General features: G+C 46.6%; 1 protein-coding gene across 1 annotated transcript in view; it reads left to right on the plus strand.

Annotated features, from left to right (window-relative positions):
* The first annotated feature begins 2343 nt into the window (after nucleotides 1–2343).
* The window catches only part of LOC142029511 (neural-cadherin-like), a 56380-nt gene continuing 41218 nt past the window's right edge, over nucleotides 2344–17505 (plus strand). Inside the window, exons 1-3 of the mRNA XM_075024367.1 lie at nucleotides 2344–3433; nucleotides 15743–15937; nucleotides 16401–16626. Coding sequence (XP_074880468.1) covers nucleotides 2344–3433; nucleotides 15743–15937; nucleotides 16401–16626 — 1511 coding nt within the window. The remainder of the gene's footprint in view (nucleotides 3434–15742; nucleotides 15938–16400; nucleotides 16627–17505) is intronic.

Consider the following 17505-nt stretch of genomic DNA (forward strand, 5'->3'; position numbering starts at 1 on the left):
AAACAACCAAACAGCCCATTATAAATAACTTTTACCATTTCAAAACATGTACTTAACGCATATGTAACTGCCTGACACCAGTAAGAGCAATATTTCAGCCATGCCTGGCTGGGATGCAGTCACATAATTTTAGAGCTGGTAATCACACACAAATGCACCTCAAGTATGTTTGCATCTCTTCAAATTGTAGGGTAGGATTAGTGTCTGCAACTATATATATATATTTGTTTTGTCAAATTGCACAGGTTTTGTGCAATTGGATGTTGAAAATAACATGGTTGTGCTAGTAAGTATCCATGGTGGCAAGGTTGTTGCTGGTTCTGCTCTGTACGGTGTGCCCTAAATTCTGTCAATGGGGGTGATGTACAGCAGAAGCCTAAATTTACCACCAAAATGATGTGTTCATGAACGTATTAATGATACATGGGCTCATATGTGTGAGGGAGAACGGTGAATAAAATCCAACTCATGTCTTGAGAGGCTGTAGACAAAACCATATGTTTCTAAATGCATGTGTATGAATATAAGAGAATAGAAAGGGCAACACATCTTGCAATGTAGCTTAAAATTGAGCACTTGATTTTGAGTGGATTTAATTTGCATGTTAAGAGTTTGTGTAAGGCCAGTAGGACACATCGCATTTCAGAAGAGCGTGTGCTGCACTGTATCTCCGTGCTGATCTGAACTTTTCCTAAACTGAACGCTCGTTTCTGGTCATCCGGCTGGCTGAGATTAGGTGTCGTAAGTTAATGAGCTTTCTTGTGCATTTGTGAGGCAGGGAATTATTCACATTTTATTTTTACATAGGGCTGAAACAGTAAATATAGCACTCTCACAGCTTGCACGTTAACCCTGGATGGATCTTGATGGTTACTTTCCTGTTGTTACTGGTAAACAATTCCTTAAAAATGTTTGGGTTTGCATTTTCCCTCCCAGTCTGAGATCTGCATCATGCCCATTTTTAGAAACAATCATCCCATCGCTTTCCTAGGGTGAAAATAAAGGCTGACAGCTTGTAATAATGTGATGTGATCTGCCAGCGATCACTTCTCCTTAAAAGTGGTAGTTCCCCAGGCGGCAGAGGTGCAGATCTGGCAGTTGGTTGTCGCCTTTGACTGTTGCCCGTAATATTTGACTAAAGCTGATTGAAATGGTTTCTGGCTTTCTTCAGCAAAGCTTCACTTCCAGCCTAGCTGTGTCCTCACTGAAGCTACAACACCCCTGCCTTCCTAACAGCCTTCTAGTAAAACTAGCAAACCTGTGTTCAAAACAGCAAGAGGGAGCATTTCTAAAGGAAAAACGTTAACACAGTTTGACCAGCTGGATGTGCAGGCTCGGCAAAAGGCTGTTCCTAAGCTGTTACCGTCACTATGCAGAGGGAGATGTGTTGTTCTTGCTTATTTGCAGGAATGGAAGATGCCGCTGGGACTTTTGCTTGGAGCGACGAGAAAATGAGTAATGTTTGGTTTGACGAGTAGTGGGGAGTGATTGGCATTGGATTCACGCTTGCATTGATCATGGTATAACCAGTGCAATGATTCCCATGCCCAGATTGTTTTACTTGTGTTTAGCAGGACTGACGCATCTGCTTGCCTAATTCAGTAGGACCGTTTCAGTATTGCTCTCAAGAGCAGCACACACTATTCTTTTCCCCAAAATGTGTTTCATTCAGAGACTGAAATTTTAGATGCGATAATTGGTGCTATTGTTCACGTATTATGCTGAGACCTGTTTTGCTCTTCCCCCTTCTGCCAAAAATGCATCTTACCTGAAGGAGCAGCAACCGGTGTATGCACTCCTGAGAGGCCACACTTCCAAGACAAGCCCAGCTCACATCAGAAAAATGTGTCTGCTTGGTCACAACCATTTTTCAGCGATTCAAGTATCCCAAGGCCCTCCCTCCCTCACGCAATAGCGTTTTTTCCTCTCTTTCTTTTACTGGTTGCTCTTCTCGCTTGGCTGGGGTTTTTCGTACGCGCTCAGGAAAGCAGGAGCTTGCCCGTTATTCCCGGAGGTCACGCACGCAGCACCCACCCACGCCCCCCCTCCCCCGGGAAGCACTGCTCCTGCTCCTCTCTCTGCCCGCTTCGCTTGCGGAGCAGCGGGACGCTGAGCGGCAGAGCAGCCCGGGAAGCAAGCTCTGGAACGGGGGCAGATGGGGCGTTTGCCCGGATCCGCTGTACGCTTTGCCACGGGCGGGGCGGGCTCGCCCCGTCCCCGCCCACGGCTCTGACCGGCGGCGGGGACGGGCCGGGTCTCCACGTGGCGTGGGTGTGCGCGGCGGGAGTGCGGCGCGGTGCCGCTCCGTGGGGTGCTCCGCTCCCCTCCGCTCCGCGCGGCGGGATGGCCCGGGCGCGACGGGGCGGCCGCGGGCGGCTCCCGGTCCTGCCGCCGCCGCCGCTGCTGCTGCTGCCGCCGCTGCTGCTGCTGCCGCTGCTGCTGCCGCTGCCCTGCGGGGCGGCGGGGCTGGGGCGCGGCGGCGCTCCCCGCCTGCTCCGCTTCTCCGGCCGGGTGCCCGAGAACAGCCCGGCGGGGACGCCGGTGCGGGGCTTGCGGGTGCCGCTGCGAAGGCTGCTGGGCCCCGGGGAGCCGGCCGGGGAGTGGGCGCTGGAGGGGGACGGCGCCTCCCGCTTCTCCCTCCAGCGGCGGCCGGGCGGCGGCCGGGGGCTGCTGCTGCTCCGCACGGCCGAGCGCCTGGACCGGGAGGCGCAGCCCGAGTACGGGCTCCGGCTGCGGCGGCGGGCGGGCGAGTCCCCGCGGGAGGCGCTGCTGCGGGTCCGGGTCCTGGACCGCAACGACCACCGGCCGCGGCTGCCGCCGGCGCGGCCGCTGGAGGTGGACGAGCTGGCGCCGCTGGGCACGGAGGTGGCCCGGCTCCGCGCCTCGGACGGCGACGAGGGCGCCAACGCGCGTCTCACCTACCGCCCCTGGCCGCCGGGCGCCGGCAGCCGCCTGCTCTTCGTCGTGCCCCGCAGCGGGCAGGTGCTGACCGTGGGCTCGCTGCTGGGGCTGCGCCGGCTCCGCCTCTGCGTGGCGGCCCACGACCACGGCCGGCCGCGGCCGCTGCGCAGCCCCGCGCGGTGCCTGCGCCTGGCCGTGCGCGGCCGGCGCCCGGCGCCCGGCGAGGAGAGGCGGCGGCGGCGGCGGCGGCGGCGGCGGGGGGCTCGCTCGCTGCCGCCGCCCGAGCGGCCGCCGGCGCCCGGCTCCCGGCGCTACACGGCCCGCCTGCCCGCCGGGGCGCGGGTGGGCGACACCGTCTTCACCGTCCCGCGGAGCCGCGACCGGGCGGCGGGCGGCTGGTTCGAGCTGGCGTCCCCCGGCGCCAACCCCGTGGGGGTGGACAGGGCCTCGGGGCGGCTCTACCTCCGGCGGGAGCTGCGAGCGGGCGGCCGGGCGGAGGTGCTGGTCAAGGTGCACCGCGGCGGCGGAGGAGGTAGGGGGACGGGACGGGACGGGGTTGGGGATGGGGACGGGGATGAGCATGGGATGGGGATGGAGATGGGGACGGGGGGGGCGCATCTCCCCGCGGCGCTGCCCCGGGTGGGGCGGCACGGCCGCGAAACGGCCGGGCGGGGACGGAGGGTCGCCCCGAGGGAGGGGGGACGCCGAGCGGGCACGGCCGTGCCCGGCACTTGTCACTCGAGGAGCTGCGGCCGCCCTCCGTGGGGCGTTGTGGCAGCTGCCCCCAGCTCAGGCTGGGTTTGGCGGCGCGGGGGGCTCTTCTCCGCTCCCGAGAGAAGCTTTCACCTCCTGCCTTTGAAGGGACAGATGAAACGTGTGGATGGTGGCGGGTTTCTCGGGTGATGCTGTGTTGTGAGGAGCTCCTGTCACGGCAGGTTCACTTCTGTAGGACCGGAGGGGCCTGCTGGCGGGTTAACCAGCAGTTAAAGGGGGGAAGCACATCACCACAGACAGCTTGTCTTCTGGCGGGGGGAGTTACCGGAGGGCCTCCTCGGTTCCCTCTGGTCCTCCGTGGCCGCGGGAGGGAGAGGTGACATTGCCCTGGGAGCGCGCGCTTACGGACCTGCATCCACAGCCCGCTGCGCCTGGAGATCCTTCTGCGACCGTTCGCTGAGCGGCCCTGAAACGGTGCTGGAAGCCAGCTACGGCAATGGCAGAGCAGTGCACGGGAAGGGAAAGAAGCCGTTGCAAAATAGATGTCAATGAGCTTAGGACAAGAAAAAAAAAAAAAAGATCTGAATCTGGAATCCTAGGCGTTGGCGTAGAGAACTAGATGGAGATACCGTTATGCCACTGTGTAAATCCTCTATACAGCAACAGCTTGTATACTGTATCTGGTTCTCCTAATAATACAGCCAAGAGAATGGCTAGACTAGTTAAACTTCTTAAATCGTCTTAAGTTTGAGGTGCGTACCAGCTACAAGAGGCATCCTTCCCATGTGTTACTTTCATCTTATTCAGAGGAAGTTTTATAGTGTGTTTGTAACTGTAGCCAAGGTCTCTGATAACATTACTGCTTATCATTTGCTTGGGGTTTGTTTTTCATTTTTTTTCTTAGATGTTTACAACTTCACTACAGAGGGAATATTTACAGCTTCTGTAAATGGTTTTTACAGCTTCATGCTCAGGAAATGCGAAACATAGGGCTGGGAGGAAAACAAATGTGTCGAAGCATGCTGGGGGTTGTGATCTTGACCATTGTGCACTGTGTGTAGTCTGAGAATCCCAGAGCCGCCTGCCTGAGAAACTTATTCTTGCAGGAATGGGCTGTGTTGTGCAAGTGAGAAACATTTAACATAATAAAAATGCTGCATGGTATTTCTAGGTACTAACTTTAAACAAGTCGCCCTATGTTGAAAGTAGAACTTCTCATTCAAGCTGAAGATGGAGTTGGAAAGGTGACCTGTTGGTTGACCACCTTGCTTATTTATAATGGAAGTAAATAACCTTGTGAGCAGCGCTGTACAAATGATTAATCGTGTTGTCCTCTCCAATCTGGTGCTGCACAGCATGTTTTTACCACTGTCTATGCACTGATAATGTATTGACAAGAGATGAGCCTCAGGGAGAAAGGAATTCGATGATCAAGTGGGACAAGGTCATTTTAGACACTCCTTTAAGCTACTTTGAAAATCGAATCTCATAACTTTGTACAGTAACAAACTTGGGATCTTTTTCTGGCTGCTTGTTTTACAGGAGATTGATGTAACAGTGGGAGGCTTTGAGCATCCAATTTTAATCTGAAGAAACATGGTGAACTGTCTAAAGCCGAACAGAATTAACTTTGGTCTGCTCCTCATTTCTCCTCATGCCTCTTACTAAATATAATTAACAGCGAGTCACATAGTAATCAATATTATGGAACTATGTGCCGAACTTTTAATCCTCTCACTAATTGAAAAACAAAACTATTGGACCCTTATTAATTGCCATCTCTTATGTAAAAGTCGTGAATGGAAGTAGGTGTTTCACAGGTGCTGAAGGAGGCTGTAGCATAATGCTGTTTCTTGGGTGTAGTGTCTTATGGTAGAATATGATTAGTATTGAACCCTTATGACTTGCTGGGAGCAAACTACATTTTAAAACAGCATCTGTCAAATCTTGAAATTTCTGAAAATACAGCCTAGGCTGCACACGGAAAGATTACGTGGTTTGAGTCCCTTGCACTTTCTTAAAAAACTTCCACCAGGATGCCTACTGGGAAGGGAAAACCTTTCAATCCACATAATACAGCTTCTGTAAAAACTAACAAGTAATATGTATATGTTGCTGGCTATGATTTCAAATCAAGATATAGCTTAGGGTTGTTTTTTTTCATGGAGCCAGAAATGGCCCATTGCTTCCTGGCACCCCCTGACATTTTTAGAACAAAATAAATCTGACTCCAGAAACAGAAATCTGACCTGGCAATCAGATTTGGAGGTCATACTATAGGCTGCTTTTTTTTTTTTCCCCTCCTGGTATCAGACTGATTAAAACCATCTGTGGATACCATTTCTATGCCTTCAAATTCAGGTGCCGACAGAGAAAAAGCTTGCTTCACTTAAACCGTGAAACCATTTTAATGGCCAGGGATTATTAGACAAAACAGCAAGCTCCAGGATGAAGGTTATTGTGTTACCCTGTCTGTATGTATCTTTGGAAGAATCTTGCTGTAAAAAAAATATTGATGTGAAAATACATAATGACCCGGAGGCAAGATATAAGCGGCAAGAATTCTGATAAAGTCTATAGCTGAGAAACCAACAAAAGCTTAAAAACCAAAGAGGTAAACGTAAAGTTTATGTTACAAATATTCTTAGTAAGATACGTAAGAAGCTATTTAAATGATGAGAAAGCCTTTATCATAACAAGTTAAAGAGAAAAGCAACAGGAGACCTTAAAAAGAGAATATTCAGCCCTTTATTCTTAATGTTAACTTCTTACATCCTTTTATACAGCCTATGATTTCATATTTCTGAGTTTTCATTACATTACAACAGCAGGAAGGCATTTAAAAACCTGTTTTAGACCCATTTCAAAGCTGCACCATGCCAGAAATATCCTTGCGTGCTCTCAGTGTTGTCTAGCACTCCAGGAGTGGTGTGGTGTGTGGCAGGGTTTAATTTTTGTGTACAGGCTGGCTGTAGCTTTGCCTTCACAAAGAAAGTGAAAAATTGGCTGACGATTTGTCTTTGCTGCCTGTGTGTGCAGTAGCACCTGCAATTGCCTTTTAGCTCTGATGGTCCCACTGGATAAGTCTACACTAATATTGAGACCTTCCTTCCTAAAATTGGAGAGGTGGTGTATGAGTAGAAAACATGTCCAAGTGCTGGTGTATATTAAGAAATATGTCATGAAAATAATGCAAAGTGATCTCTGCAGCCTGGTCTGTCGAGCTTGCTGATTGTGGTTAACCAGGGAGGGAAAATTGAAACCCACTGACGTAGCTTTAGATGAGGCAGTTGGTACGGTCACATTGCCTAGCTGTTCTGTGGCTGTGGGCTCTTCATCCACAAGCTAATGTAGTGGTTTGTGGGCTTTCAAGGGAGTAAACACACCTATTTCCATAACTGTGATGGTAAGGAAGTTACCTTGCCGTCAAGACATGGCCCTCTCTACTTAGTCCCACATGAGTCCAGTTGGTGCGCTAGCGTGTTACAAGGGGATACGATACCCCTTTAGGAAGTGCTTTAGTGTTTCTTAATTAACAAAATACATAAGCATGTATCATAAAATGAAGTCCCAATACACTTATAGTCTGTGTGCTGCTCTTCAGAACTAATTTTCAGATGTCTCTGCTGCTGATGCATTGATCCATCTGCTAATTCACCTTAGAAGTATTGCTGAGAAACCAAATGTGTTAATTTACAGAAACTTCACCCTCAGAAATCTCTCATCAGTGTTTGGGGTGGAGCTGACCCATCATTTTCATGACAGCAGACTAGCTGTGCTAACACTGCCCTCATACAACTTTTCTTAGGAGAGTTGGAGAAAAGAAATTCATAAAATTAAGGCTTTAATTTTGGAGGGGGGACCTGTGCTCTCCCGTGAAGGCTCTCTCTGCTGTGAGAGCTCCTCCTCCCCCTCCAGCTTCTCCCAGTGAGGCTGACAGCACGTGCTGTAGCTGGGGCAAACACGTGAACATCATAGGTGTTGCTGACCGGTCTGCTCATCGAGACCAAGCAAAAGCTGCTTTCTCTTTTCCTTTCTCTCAATGGGCACCTTTATTTGGGATGTCTGTCTTCTGGCCAGCTGCTGGCTTTCATAAAGCTTGTTGGAACAAACTCTCCACCAGATTCAAAAACTGCTTGGGCAGGAGAGAGGCGGCACAGTAGACAGCATGGCTGTGTAAATATCACTTCTTTAGGCTAAAAGGCATTTCTAAAAGTGATTATGAACTCTGGTTAAAGATTAATTATTGCTATAAGACATTTTCTTGGAAGTTTAAATACTCTTAAGTAGAATATTCCTACATATACTTTAGTTTGGGGAAAATATCTGAAAGGCACAAAAATACACATGGAAAAGTTTTCACGAGGCATGTCCATATGTATTTTAATTTTTTTTCGGATTCAATACTTCAGTGTTTGTAGGATACTGCTTAGTGAATGAGGACTGGATTGCAGGTACTTAGGAGACAGGGATATTTTAGAGTTAGTTTATGAGATACTTAATACAGTGACCCAATCTTGTCTGATCCTCAGGTAGTACTGGAGCACGTGACTGACCACAACTACAAAACAAAGACTGGAATGTTCAAAAGCAGCTCGAATCTTAAAAATATCTGTTGTTAGTCAAGGATAATGGTTAGAAACTGGGGCACCAGTGTGTCTCACAACCACAGAGCATCTAGTTATTAAAAAGGCTGATGAACTGGCATTTATGATTTGCGAGGTGGTTTATGCAAAGCTGTCTTACTAAGTCTGAGTGAGAGAAGTGAACAGTGCTTGAAAGAAAAAAACAAAACAAAACCAAAAACCCAAGAAAAAACAATGAAAACAAGGAGACATTTTCATCTACTATCATGACAGTATTAGATGACAGTAGGGGGATTTGGTTGTCTGTAGTTTTCGAGGGGCATAAAAGCTGCCTCTCAGTGCTTCAGCCATCATGCTTGTGGTTTCAGTAGCTCCGCAGGGGGGTTTCACCCCAATCCTAGCCCTGTTGACTTGTAGAGGTGTCAGTGATGACAGCCGTGGCTTTTTCTCTGCTCCCCCAGAAGAGCAGGAGGCCTTGTCTCCCTCTCCTCTTCGCTGGAGCCTCATCAAGGGGATGGGGCTGCTAGCTAAGGGAAATGTTCATCACTGTCAGTGGCTTATCTTTAAATCACTCTGTGTTGGGCAGGAGGTGTGAAGTGTAGTATCCTTAAACTCGAAGGCTTGCAGTTTCCAATTAGTCTTGTGTTTTCTCCCATCTTCCTGCACAAGTCCCCTTTGTTTTCCTTCCCTTGATCTTTCCTGAGGCTCCCCAGATCTGTCATACATTTGAGAAACTAGAGTGTGAGCTGCACGTTGTAACCCCTGGTGACTGTAGTGTTAAACATTAAAAAAAAAAAAAAGAAAACTGTTTCTTGTGGCAAGCAGAGAGTCTGGTCTCTGCTACAGGTCTTGGAAATAGGTAGTGGTTCCCCCATCTTCACGCTGAAGTGCAGTGTTAAGGCATCGTGCTCTGTCAGTGGTGTTTGTTGGGGTGGCTGCTGCCTGCCGTCATGCTTTGTGTAAGCTGCTGCCTGCGAAGCATTTTACCCTGCTGCCTCCACAACTGCCCTGTCTGTGGGGGGCTCTGGAGCCAACTTAAGCCTACATAAGTGAGTCTTTATTTTTTTTCTTTTTGCTTCTGCCAAAACACACTGATATTTTCAGTCTTCAGTATATCCAATTACATTTTGTAAAAAAATAATCTTGTAAATTGTAATTTATAAGGAAAGTTGCAAATTTATAGCACAAGCATTTATAGTATTTCTATTATATTTATATATATACACACACAAAATATTTTCTATCTCAAACATAATTTTGTATGATATTTGAGATAGAAGTTTATTAACTTATTCAGTGCATCAGGTGTGTTCTGGGAATTACTTTCCTTTTTACTTTGAGGAAATACAGGTCATTTGAAACTAATTTTGTGTTTTGGTCCTGAAGATGACAAGGGTTTCTTAGCTGTGGTAGTAACCATTTCTCAGGTGTACATTTCCTGGTGAGGGTTCAATAGCAAGCCAAAGCTCCTGTCGTCTTGCCCTGCCACTGAGGGGTAACAGTGTGGCCTGACAGCATGATGAGGGGCTGTGTGGGCATCCTCCCTTGGTGTAATGAAACCTCCTCTTTCAAGCTAGGTAGTTCAGAAATGTCTTCGCATACCACGCTGTCTCTTTTACATTCAAATGATTCATTTTGCCAGAAGGGATATAAGCAAAACAAAACCTACCAGGTTTTATGCACATTTTTTAATTCTCATCTTCCCAACATCAGTCCCATCAAACCCACATCAGTCAGTGCAGCTCTAGTCTTCATCTCAGGAAAAGAAAATTCTATCACATTTCCTCCTTCCCTTTAGGGACGAAAATAAACAATTAAAGGCACACAGAGTTGGCAGAAGCTTGCAAGAACGGCCACTTGCAGTTTAAAAACCTTTTCCCGTTCTTTCTTTGCTTTCATGCTCTTGTCCAAGGATGGTGCAGGTATATCTGCTCTGATCTGCTGAAGTGTGTTTAACCCTCAAAGACGGAAAGTAAGCAGGCCTTCATTGTGTAGATGGCCGTGTGGTGAGTTCCCCCATCCTTGCACTTGCTATATCCTAACCCTTTTACTTAGGTTCCTCTTAGCTGGTGGTTGGTTGACATCCCTTTCATGCCATCCCTGCCATGCCTTTCTTATATGTAAGCAAGAAGTAAAGCTAAAGCCTTGGGGATACGCTAGTATGTCCAGGAAAATCATCCCCCCTTAATATTCTCTTCTAGATTGATCATACCAAGACTCTTTTTCAAACATGTGGTGTGGAGGCCAGGTATTTTATCCTGTTGATAGTCTTGTTTCACAGGCTATAGAGCCTGCTTTCCTGATTATTTCCTCCTTTTCAGTGGATGATTTGTATTGACAAAGTGGGTGAGCTGTAACATCACTGGGTGATGTTGCATTTTGATTTAATAGGATGCTGTGGTTTTGTCAGTGGAACAAAATAAAACACTATTGATTTCAGAGGCTTGATCTGTTAATGCCTTTGCAGTTATGACAGTTGAAAAAACAATGCATTGCTGGGAAAAAAACCTACTTTATCAAGACTGGTTTTGTTTCACTGACTTGTTTCAAGTCAATGCAATAATTTTCCATACTATTTGATTCCCATGTGTCTATAACACCTTAAAATCCTTGAGTTTCTCATGCCTGGTGTGTGTCCAAAGAGGAGACAGCTACCAGAACAGAAATGTCTGCGCTGCTGAGTAGTGATGGCTCAAAGTGCTGCTTCTGAATGGCTTTTTCTGAATGATGGGGCAGTATAGTGGTTGACTGGCCTCCTGTTAGTCTCCGGTGCATGTTCAACACTGGTTTTTTTAGAGTTTGGGACTTGCTCAAACTTAGACCTGACCAATATAACAATCTTTTCTTCATAGAATCATAGAGTCACTTAGGTTGGAAAAGACCTCTAAGATCATCAAGCCCAACCATTAACCTAGCACTGCCAAGTCCACCACTAAACCATGTCCCTAAGTGCCACATCTACAGATCTGTTAAATACCTCCAGGGATGGTGACTCAACTACTTCCCTGGGCAGCCTGTTCTGATGCCTGACAACCCTTTTGGTAAAGAAATTTTTCCTAATATCCAATCTAAACTTCCCCTGGCAAAACTTGAGGCCATTTCCTCTCATCCTATCACTTGTTTCTTGGGAGAAGAGACCAGTACCCACCTTGCTACTTCCATTCATTCCCTGCCAGAATTAGAGCTCTGATGTCTGTATGCAGATAACCCGGGCTGTTTTGTCAGCATGCTTGCAGGTTGCTTCAGTTTAAGTTTTGTTCACTTGAACAGAGAGAACAGCTCTGCTCTTTTGAGGCTTAAAAGCAGAAATAAATGCTGAGGGACTGAAGGAGTGAGCCAGGTCTCAGCTGCAGAAAGATGTTCCACCTGATAGCTGAAGTGTGTTTCCACCTGCTGCTGTACCACGGCCCTCCAGGTTTGGCCTTACCCTGTGTTCTTCCTTTCATGTGCGATGCTGTCTGTTTCTAGATTGGTGTTCACTCCTTCCCTCACTTCTTAACCTTTAAGCGAACAGCAAATTAAAACACAAGGTCCAAGGAATGTTTAAGCTAGAAATTCCCTCAGGCTGCTGGGGAACGAGTGACATGTGAACATGTAAGCTTCAGAAATCAATGAAATGCCAAAGCTGAAGAGCAGGGGGATTAAAGTATGATGGAAAGGATTTAACCGTCTTGCTGGTACCGTGCCCCTGCCTAGAGGCAGGCTGTGCTATACCAAAGTGATTGCTGGCAGATATTTGTCTAGTCAGGTCTTAAGGATCTCATTGATGGATGCTCTCTCGCCTCTCCAGCCACTATCAAGTGCTCCATTATCCTTATAATTCAAAAATTGCTGGGGGATTTCCACCCCCACCCCCCCCACCCCCCCCCGGCTGCTTTTTTCCTAACATCTAACGCGAATCTTCTCCTTGGCAATGAGAGTTTGTTATTTTTTGATTCATGGCGTAGGGAACAGCTGACTGACTTCATACATCAGTCCTTCGGCATCTTATAGTCCTGTTAGCATGTCCCCTGCAGTTTCCTGAACATCTCCAGGTCTTTCCACCTTTCTTGACAGCCCGTATTTTCTGGTTGTGTTCTTTGCTCTTCTCTGCCAGCTGCTCCACATCTTTCTTGAAATCCAGTCCCCAGAACTTTGGTTCAGTGGCACAGGTTGCTCATGGACGTTGTGGAGTCTCCCTCCTTGGAGACAGTCAAAAGCCATGTGGACACGGTCCTGAGCAACCTGCTCTGGGTGGCCCTGCTTGAGCAGGGCGGTTGGGCCAGATGAGCTCCAGAGGTCCTGCCAACCTCAGCCACCCCATGAGGCTCTGATCTGAGGCTTTGCTAGTGTCACAATTTTACGAAGGTTCAGTGAGGGCTGAATATGAGCCAGCAGTGTGCTCAGGTGGCCAAAAAGGCCAACGGCATCCTGGCCTGTATCAGAAATAGTGTGGCCAGCAGGAGCAGGGAGGTGGTTGTTCCCCTGTACTGGGCACTGGTGAGGCTGCACCTCGAGTGCTGTGTTCAGTTTTGGGCCCCTCACTACAGGAAAGACATGGAGGTGCTGGATGGTGTCCAGAGAAGGGCAGAGGGGCCTGGAGCATAAGTCTTATGAGGAGTGGCTGAGGGAGCTGGGGCTGTTTAGTCTAGAGAAGAGGAGGCTGAGGGGAGACCTTATCGCTCTCTACAACTACCTGAAAGGGGTGTTGTAGTGAGGTGGGTGCTGGTCTCTTCTGTCAGGTGGCTGGAGATAGCAGAGAGGAAATGGCCTCAAGTTGCAGCAAGGGAGATTTAGGTAAGTTATTAGGAAAAAATTCTTTACTGAGGAGGTTGTCAGGCATTGGAACAGGCTGCCCAGGGAAGTGGTGGTGTCACCATCCCTGGAGGTATTTAAAAGACATGTAGATGTGGTACTTAGGGACATGGTTTAGTAGTGGACTTGGCAGTGTTAGGTTGGGCTTGATGATCTTAAAGGTCTTTTCCAACCTAAGTGATTCTATGATTCTTTTTAAATACACATTTCAGAGAGGAGGGAGGTGAAGTTTTTGTAAAAGTCCAGAAAATTATTGTTAATTTGAACAACACGTATATTTCCCCTGACATGGTGTCCTGAACTCAGTCAAATTTATTTCCTTTTCTGTCTTTTTTAAAGCATAAAGCTCTGGTTTAGATCTGACATTTTGATGTGGTGGTGGTTCTTACAGCAGGATTAGGACCTCATTATTGATTGGTATTTAACACTTGGATTGTCCCTACATGGGACAATATTGAGCAATAAGCCATATAATTATAATTCTTTGAAACAATTCTCTAGGTTTCACTAAATGGGAAAAATGGTTGACTAGATATTCATCTCCACAGAAGTTAGAACTGCCTGAATTAGATCAATGAATGAACAAAAATATTTTTAAAGCTGCATGCCTACAAGTTTTCATTCTGTTACTTGACCCTAGCAAAATGACACTGTCTTAGTTGGGTTAATTAAGACGTGTGTTTCTCAGCCCTCCCTCTTGGCTATGGATAAAATACTGACTGCTACAGCTACTCTTGTGAGCCACTAGCTTGTGCGAAGGGTTGTGCCTTGTCTTACACCAAGCAATACAGAGAAAAAATTCTTTCAGAGCATGTTTAAAAAATGTTCCCATGTATGCAATGTTGGTACATTAGAAAACCAGAAACCATGTAATCTAAGAATTTCCTCTAGCTAAAGAAACCATGTCTTAAATTATTTTAAAGACTTTAAAACACCCGCAAAAATTCAATGAAGTCTTTTCCCTCCTGGGAATGATTACCTCTGGTAAATTTGTCCAGCACTTATTTTTACTGTGGGGTAAGGCTGCTCACAAATGCAGGTCTTTTGTGTCAGCATATGTCTCTATCTGTGGATAGTCTTTTATTTAGTATTGGATCCTTGAGATCTACAGTTAAAATTTGTTTGGCATTTCTAGCTTATTTCTTGCCTTTGGTGCTGGTTTTGTCCACATGCTGCTGCGGTCCTCTTCCATCCTATGTGAAATGTGGCCTTCCTGAAGGCAGAGATCAAGGATTTCCTATATGAGACATATGTACACCCGGGTGGGTGTTTCTTTTGATAGCAGTGTAGTCCTTAACAGACCTGCAACCTCAGTGCAGTTTGTTCAAGTATGCAATCATATTTTATCAGGCAGAAAATGTGCTTTTCCCATATGTACTTTTCTACTCCCCCCCCCCCCCCATTTAGTTTCTTTTTTTTTTTATTTGAACTTATTTTATCTGTTCAATAATGTATTCATTTTGATTTGAAGTCAAATCTCAAGGCCATCTCTGGAAAATTTCTTTGAGAAGCTCCTATGTACCTTCAGCATCTGTTAGCAAGTTGCTGTGAGTTCAAAAGGTTTGAATTTTGGTCTCCCAAGAGGTACAAATATTGTGATTAAATCACTATAGGTTCTTTATAGTAGAAGGTTCCTTCTCTTTCTTCTCTGTGGACAGCCCTTCTGCGCATCAGGGGTTCACCTCTTCTTTTGGGCTGGCACTAGCGGTGGCATAGCCACCCCAGGAACAGATCTGGGGTGATTCCTAGAGCTGTCCCACTGGTGGTCAACCCTGCTACCTGAAAGCCATCAGACTGTGCTGCTGGCTGGAGGTCAGAGGGGATCTAGGTCAGATGCTCAGTGGTGTGGGTCCTTCCAGGCTGCTCCCAAGTCTGACAGTCCAAGGTTGGCAGATGCAATCGTCTGCACCCGTTGTTTTAGGTATCGGAGGTCACTTCTAAGCTGCAAAAGCAGTACAGGCGCAGTCAATGTATGTGTCGTTTTTCTCCAGGGTTTCAGGTTAGAGGTGCTTGCTGCCAACCCCAGATCCTCCATGGCCAGTAGAGAGCAGTTTGTGCTGTGCTTCCCCTGCCAATATGTAGGGCTTGCTTTCTCCCTGGCACTGGATGCAGCTGCTGGCTGACCTGCCCCTTTGCTTGCTGCTCCCTGCAGAAGCAAAGCCCAAGGCTTTGCCCTGGGGCGGGCGTTTTATTGCAAAGCTGGTGTTTCACTCAGGTGCAACCAGATGGGATGCTGGGGACAGAAGGGGGAAGGCACGTCTGCCTTTCCTTGCATATCCAGTGGTTTGAGAAAATTAAACAAATTTGCATTATTGCTGGAAGAATTTTAGGGAGTTTTGATTGCTTACTACTTAAGAGAAATATTTTAATAAGTCCTAAACCTGATTTGGTAAAACTGGCAACATTTATGCTGAATTTGTTGCAAATAAAAAGGCCAAGTTTCACTCGAGTCTGGATAAGTACGCAGTTAAAACTGTGTCATGGCAAGTGGTGTAACTGACATAGTATTTAATATGCATATCTAACTCATTAAAAGCTATTATTGAAAGTATTTTTAATTAGTTGTTAATTGCACTTAATGAACATCAAGCTACAAAGTCCGTATCTGTACTGAATTTTTTGTTCATGTGATAGGATGAATGTGATGGGCAATTCAGTTTGTTTACAAATACTAATGGATAAGGTCTTAAACACTCCCAGCTAAAGTTTGTGAACAAGCTGTCTAGAAATCCGTGCATCTTTTGCAGATAATGACTGGTACCTCTGCCATGTGACACTCCTTGCCCCAGAAGAGGAACTTCTGTCCTGGGGCATGTACCCATACCCCTACCTGGCACGTGTTGATCCAGATGCCCGAAAAGGCACTCTCATCTACCAGCTTGTTGCATATTACAGTAACAATGAAAACACCAGTGCTGGGATAACTTACACACTCGTTGCAGGTAGGTCTATTCTGAAAAAAATCATTAAATTCAGTTAAGGTGCAGAATTTTCTTAACAATTTCCTATTTTATCATTTTGTTGATAGATTTTTCCATTGGGCAATCCTAAAAGATACAGCAGGCACAGCAAATAGAAGCTGGAGGTGCTTTAAGTAAAACAGTTATGGGGATGGGAATCTTTCTTGCTGCCACTTTCTGTGCTTTACTTCTATTTTGAAATTGATTGCAGCCTTACTGTTAGCTTAAGGCTCCATTTCTCACCCGTTCTCGTCTCTTTAACATTGCACATATTTAACAGAGCACAGTGTGAGTGAAAGATAAGGTGCACAACTGGAGAGGAAAAAAGAAGTGCATGCAAGGACATAGGTAGATGATTTGAGGATAGCTTACCTTAAAATAGTGAAGATGCAAATGTTCTTGCTGTGGGACATTTTTCAGAGCAGATTTGTGCATATATTGATAGGTGGTGAAGAGCGATTCCGAGTTGATAAGGATACTGGCATTATCATGACGACTGGCTTGCCTTTGACGTGGAACAAGGAGTACGTGGTTACTGTGGAAGCCACCGATGAGTATGGCAACAAAAGCCCTTATGCCTCCATTTCCATCCTGGCGGGCTCCCGACCTCCGCAGTTCACTAACATGTCCTACAGTGTGTTTGTCCCTGAAAATACTCCAGCAGGAGAAAAGTAAGTTGTACTTTGTTAGGCGAGCTCCCTGCCTGCAGTCTGAGAGAAACTTCACAGAGCACAATAAAGTGAAATTTTTGTGTTGTTGCTTGTCAGGGCTATGCATATGTGTTTGCCTGTTACACTTTAAAAATAGCGTTGTGCTTTCTAAAAGAACTTATGGCTTTTCTGGTGTTTGAGAGTCTCCAGTGTGGCACATGGTGTAGTCTGGGATGCTGGAATTCTGCTGAAATTATTATTTTAATGCTTTTGGGGCCTTACTGTTTGCATTGTGAATTAAAACAGCCAAACTCTGGGCTATGCATCTCCTGAGCACTTCAGATATAAATGAGTGCTTGAAAAATACTGCCTTTTAGTTAACCAGATTTGGAGCTGTTTGCATCCCGTTTGACTTGTATTTAAATTTTTAGAAAGGCAAGCCATTGCCAGACTCTTGAGATAACAACACCCATGTGAAGTGCAAATAGATAGAGCTAAGTCTCCAAGGGGCTCTGCCATTGCAAGAAGAGTAGCTAAGCCAAGCCACAGTGGGCAGATGTTGCTGAGCTGGCTCTGGTTTTATTGTCACTGTTCAGCTGCTTGAGAGCAGCATGGGCTTTTAAGGCACCAGGTAGCAGGTGGAGCAGTGCCATAGGGCCTTTAAGGAGTAGGAAGCCTCAAAATAAGCTGATGAAATAGGAAAAATTGCTGGAGATATGCCACTTACTCCTTAAAAGAGACTGAATGAGGAGGAGGAGGGAAATTTTTCTCCTTCCTTGGAGCTTTCACTGAGATGGGCTTAAAGTGTATTGTCACGCTGGCCAGAGACTAGTGTGAGAGATGGAGCTTCAAAACATAAGTCATGGTAGGGAGGCAAACATTGATTTCATGCCCTGCCAA

The sequence above is a fragment of the Buteo buteo genome, chromosome 3, assembly GCF_964188355.1.
Source record: "Buteo buteo chromosome 3, bButBut1.hap1.1, whole genome shotgun sequence".
NCBI classification, from domain to species: Eukaryota; Metazoa; Chordata; class Aves; order Accipitriformes; family Accipitridae; genus Buteo; species Buteo buteo.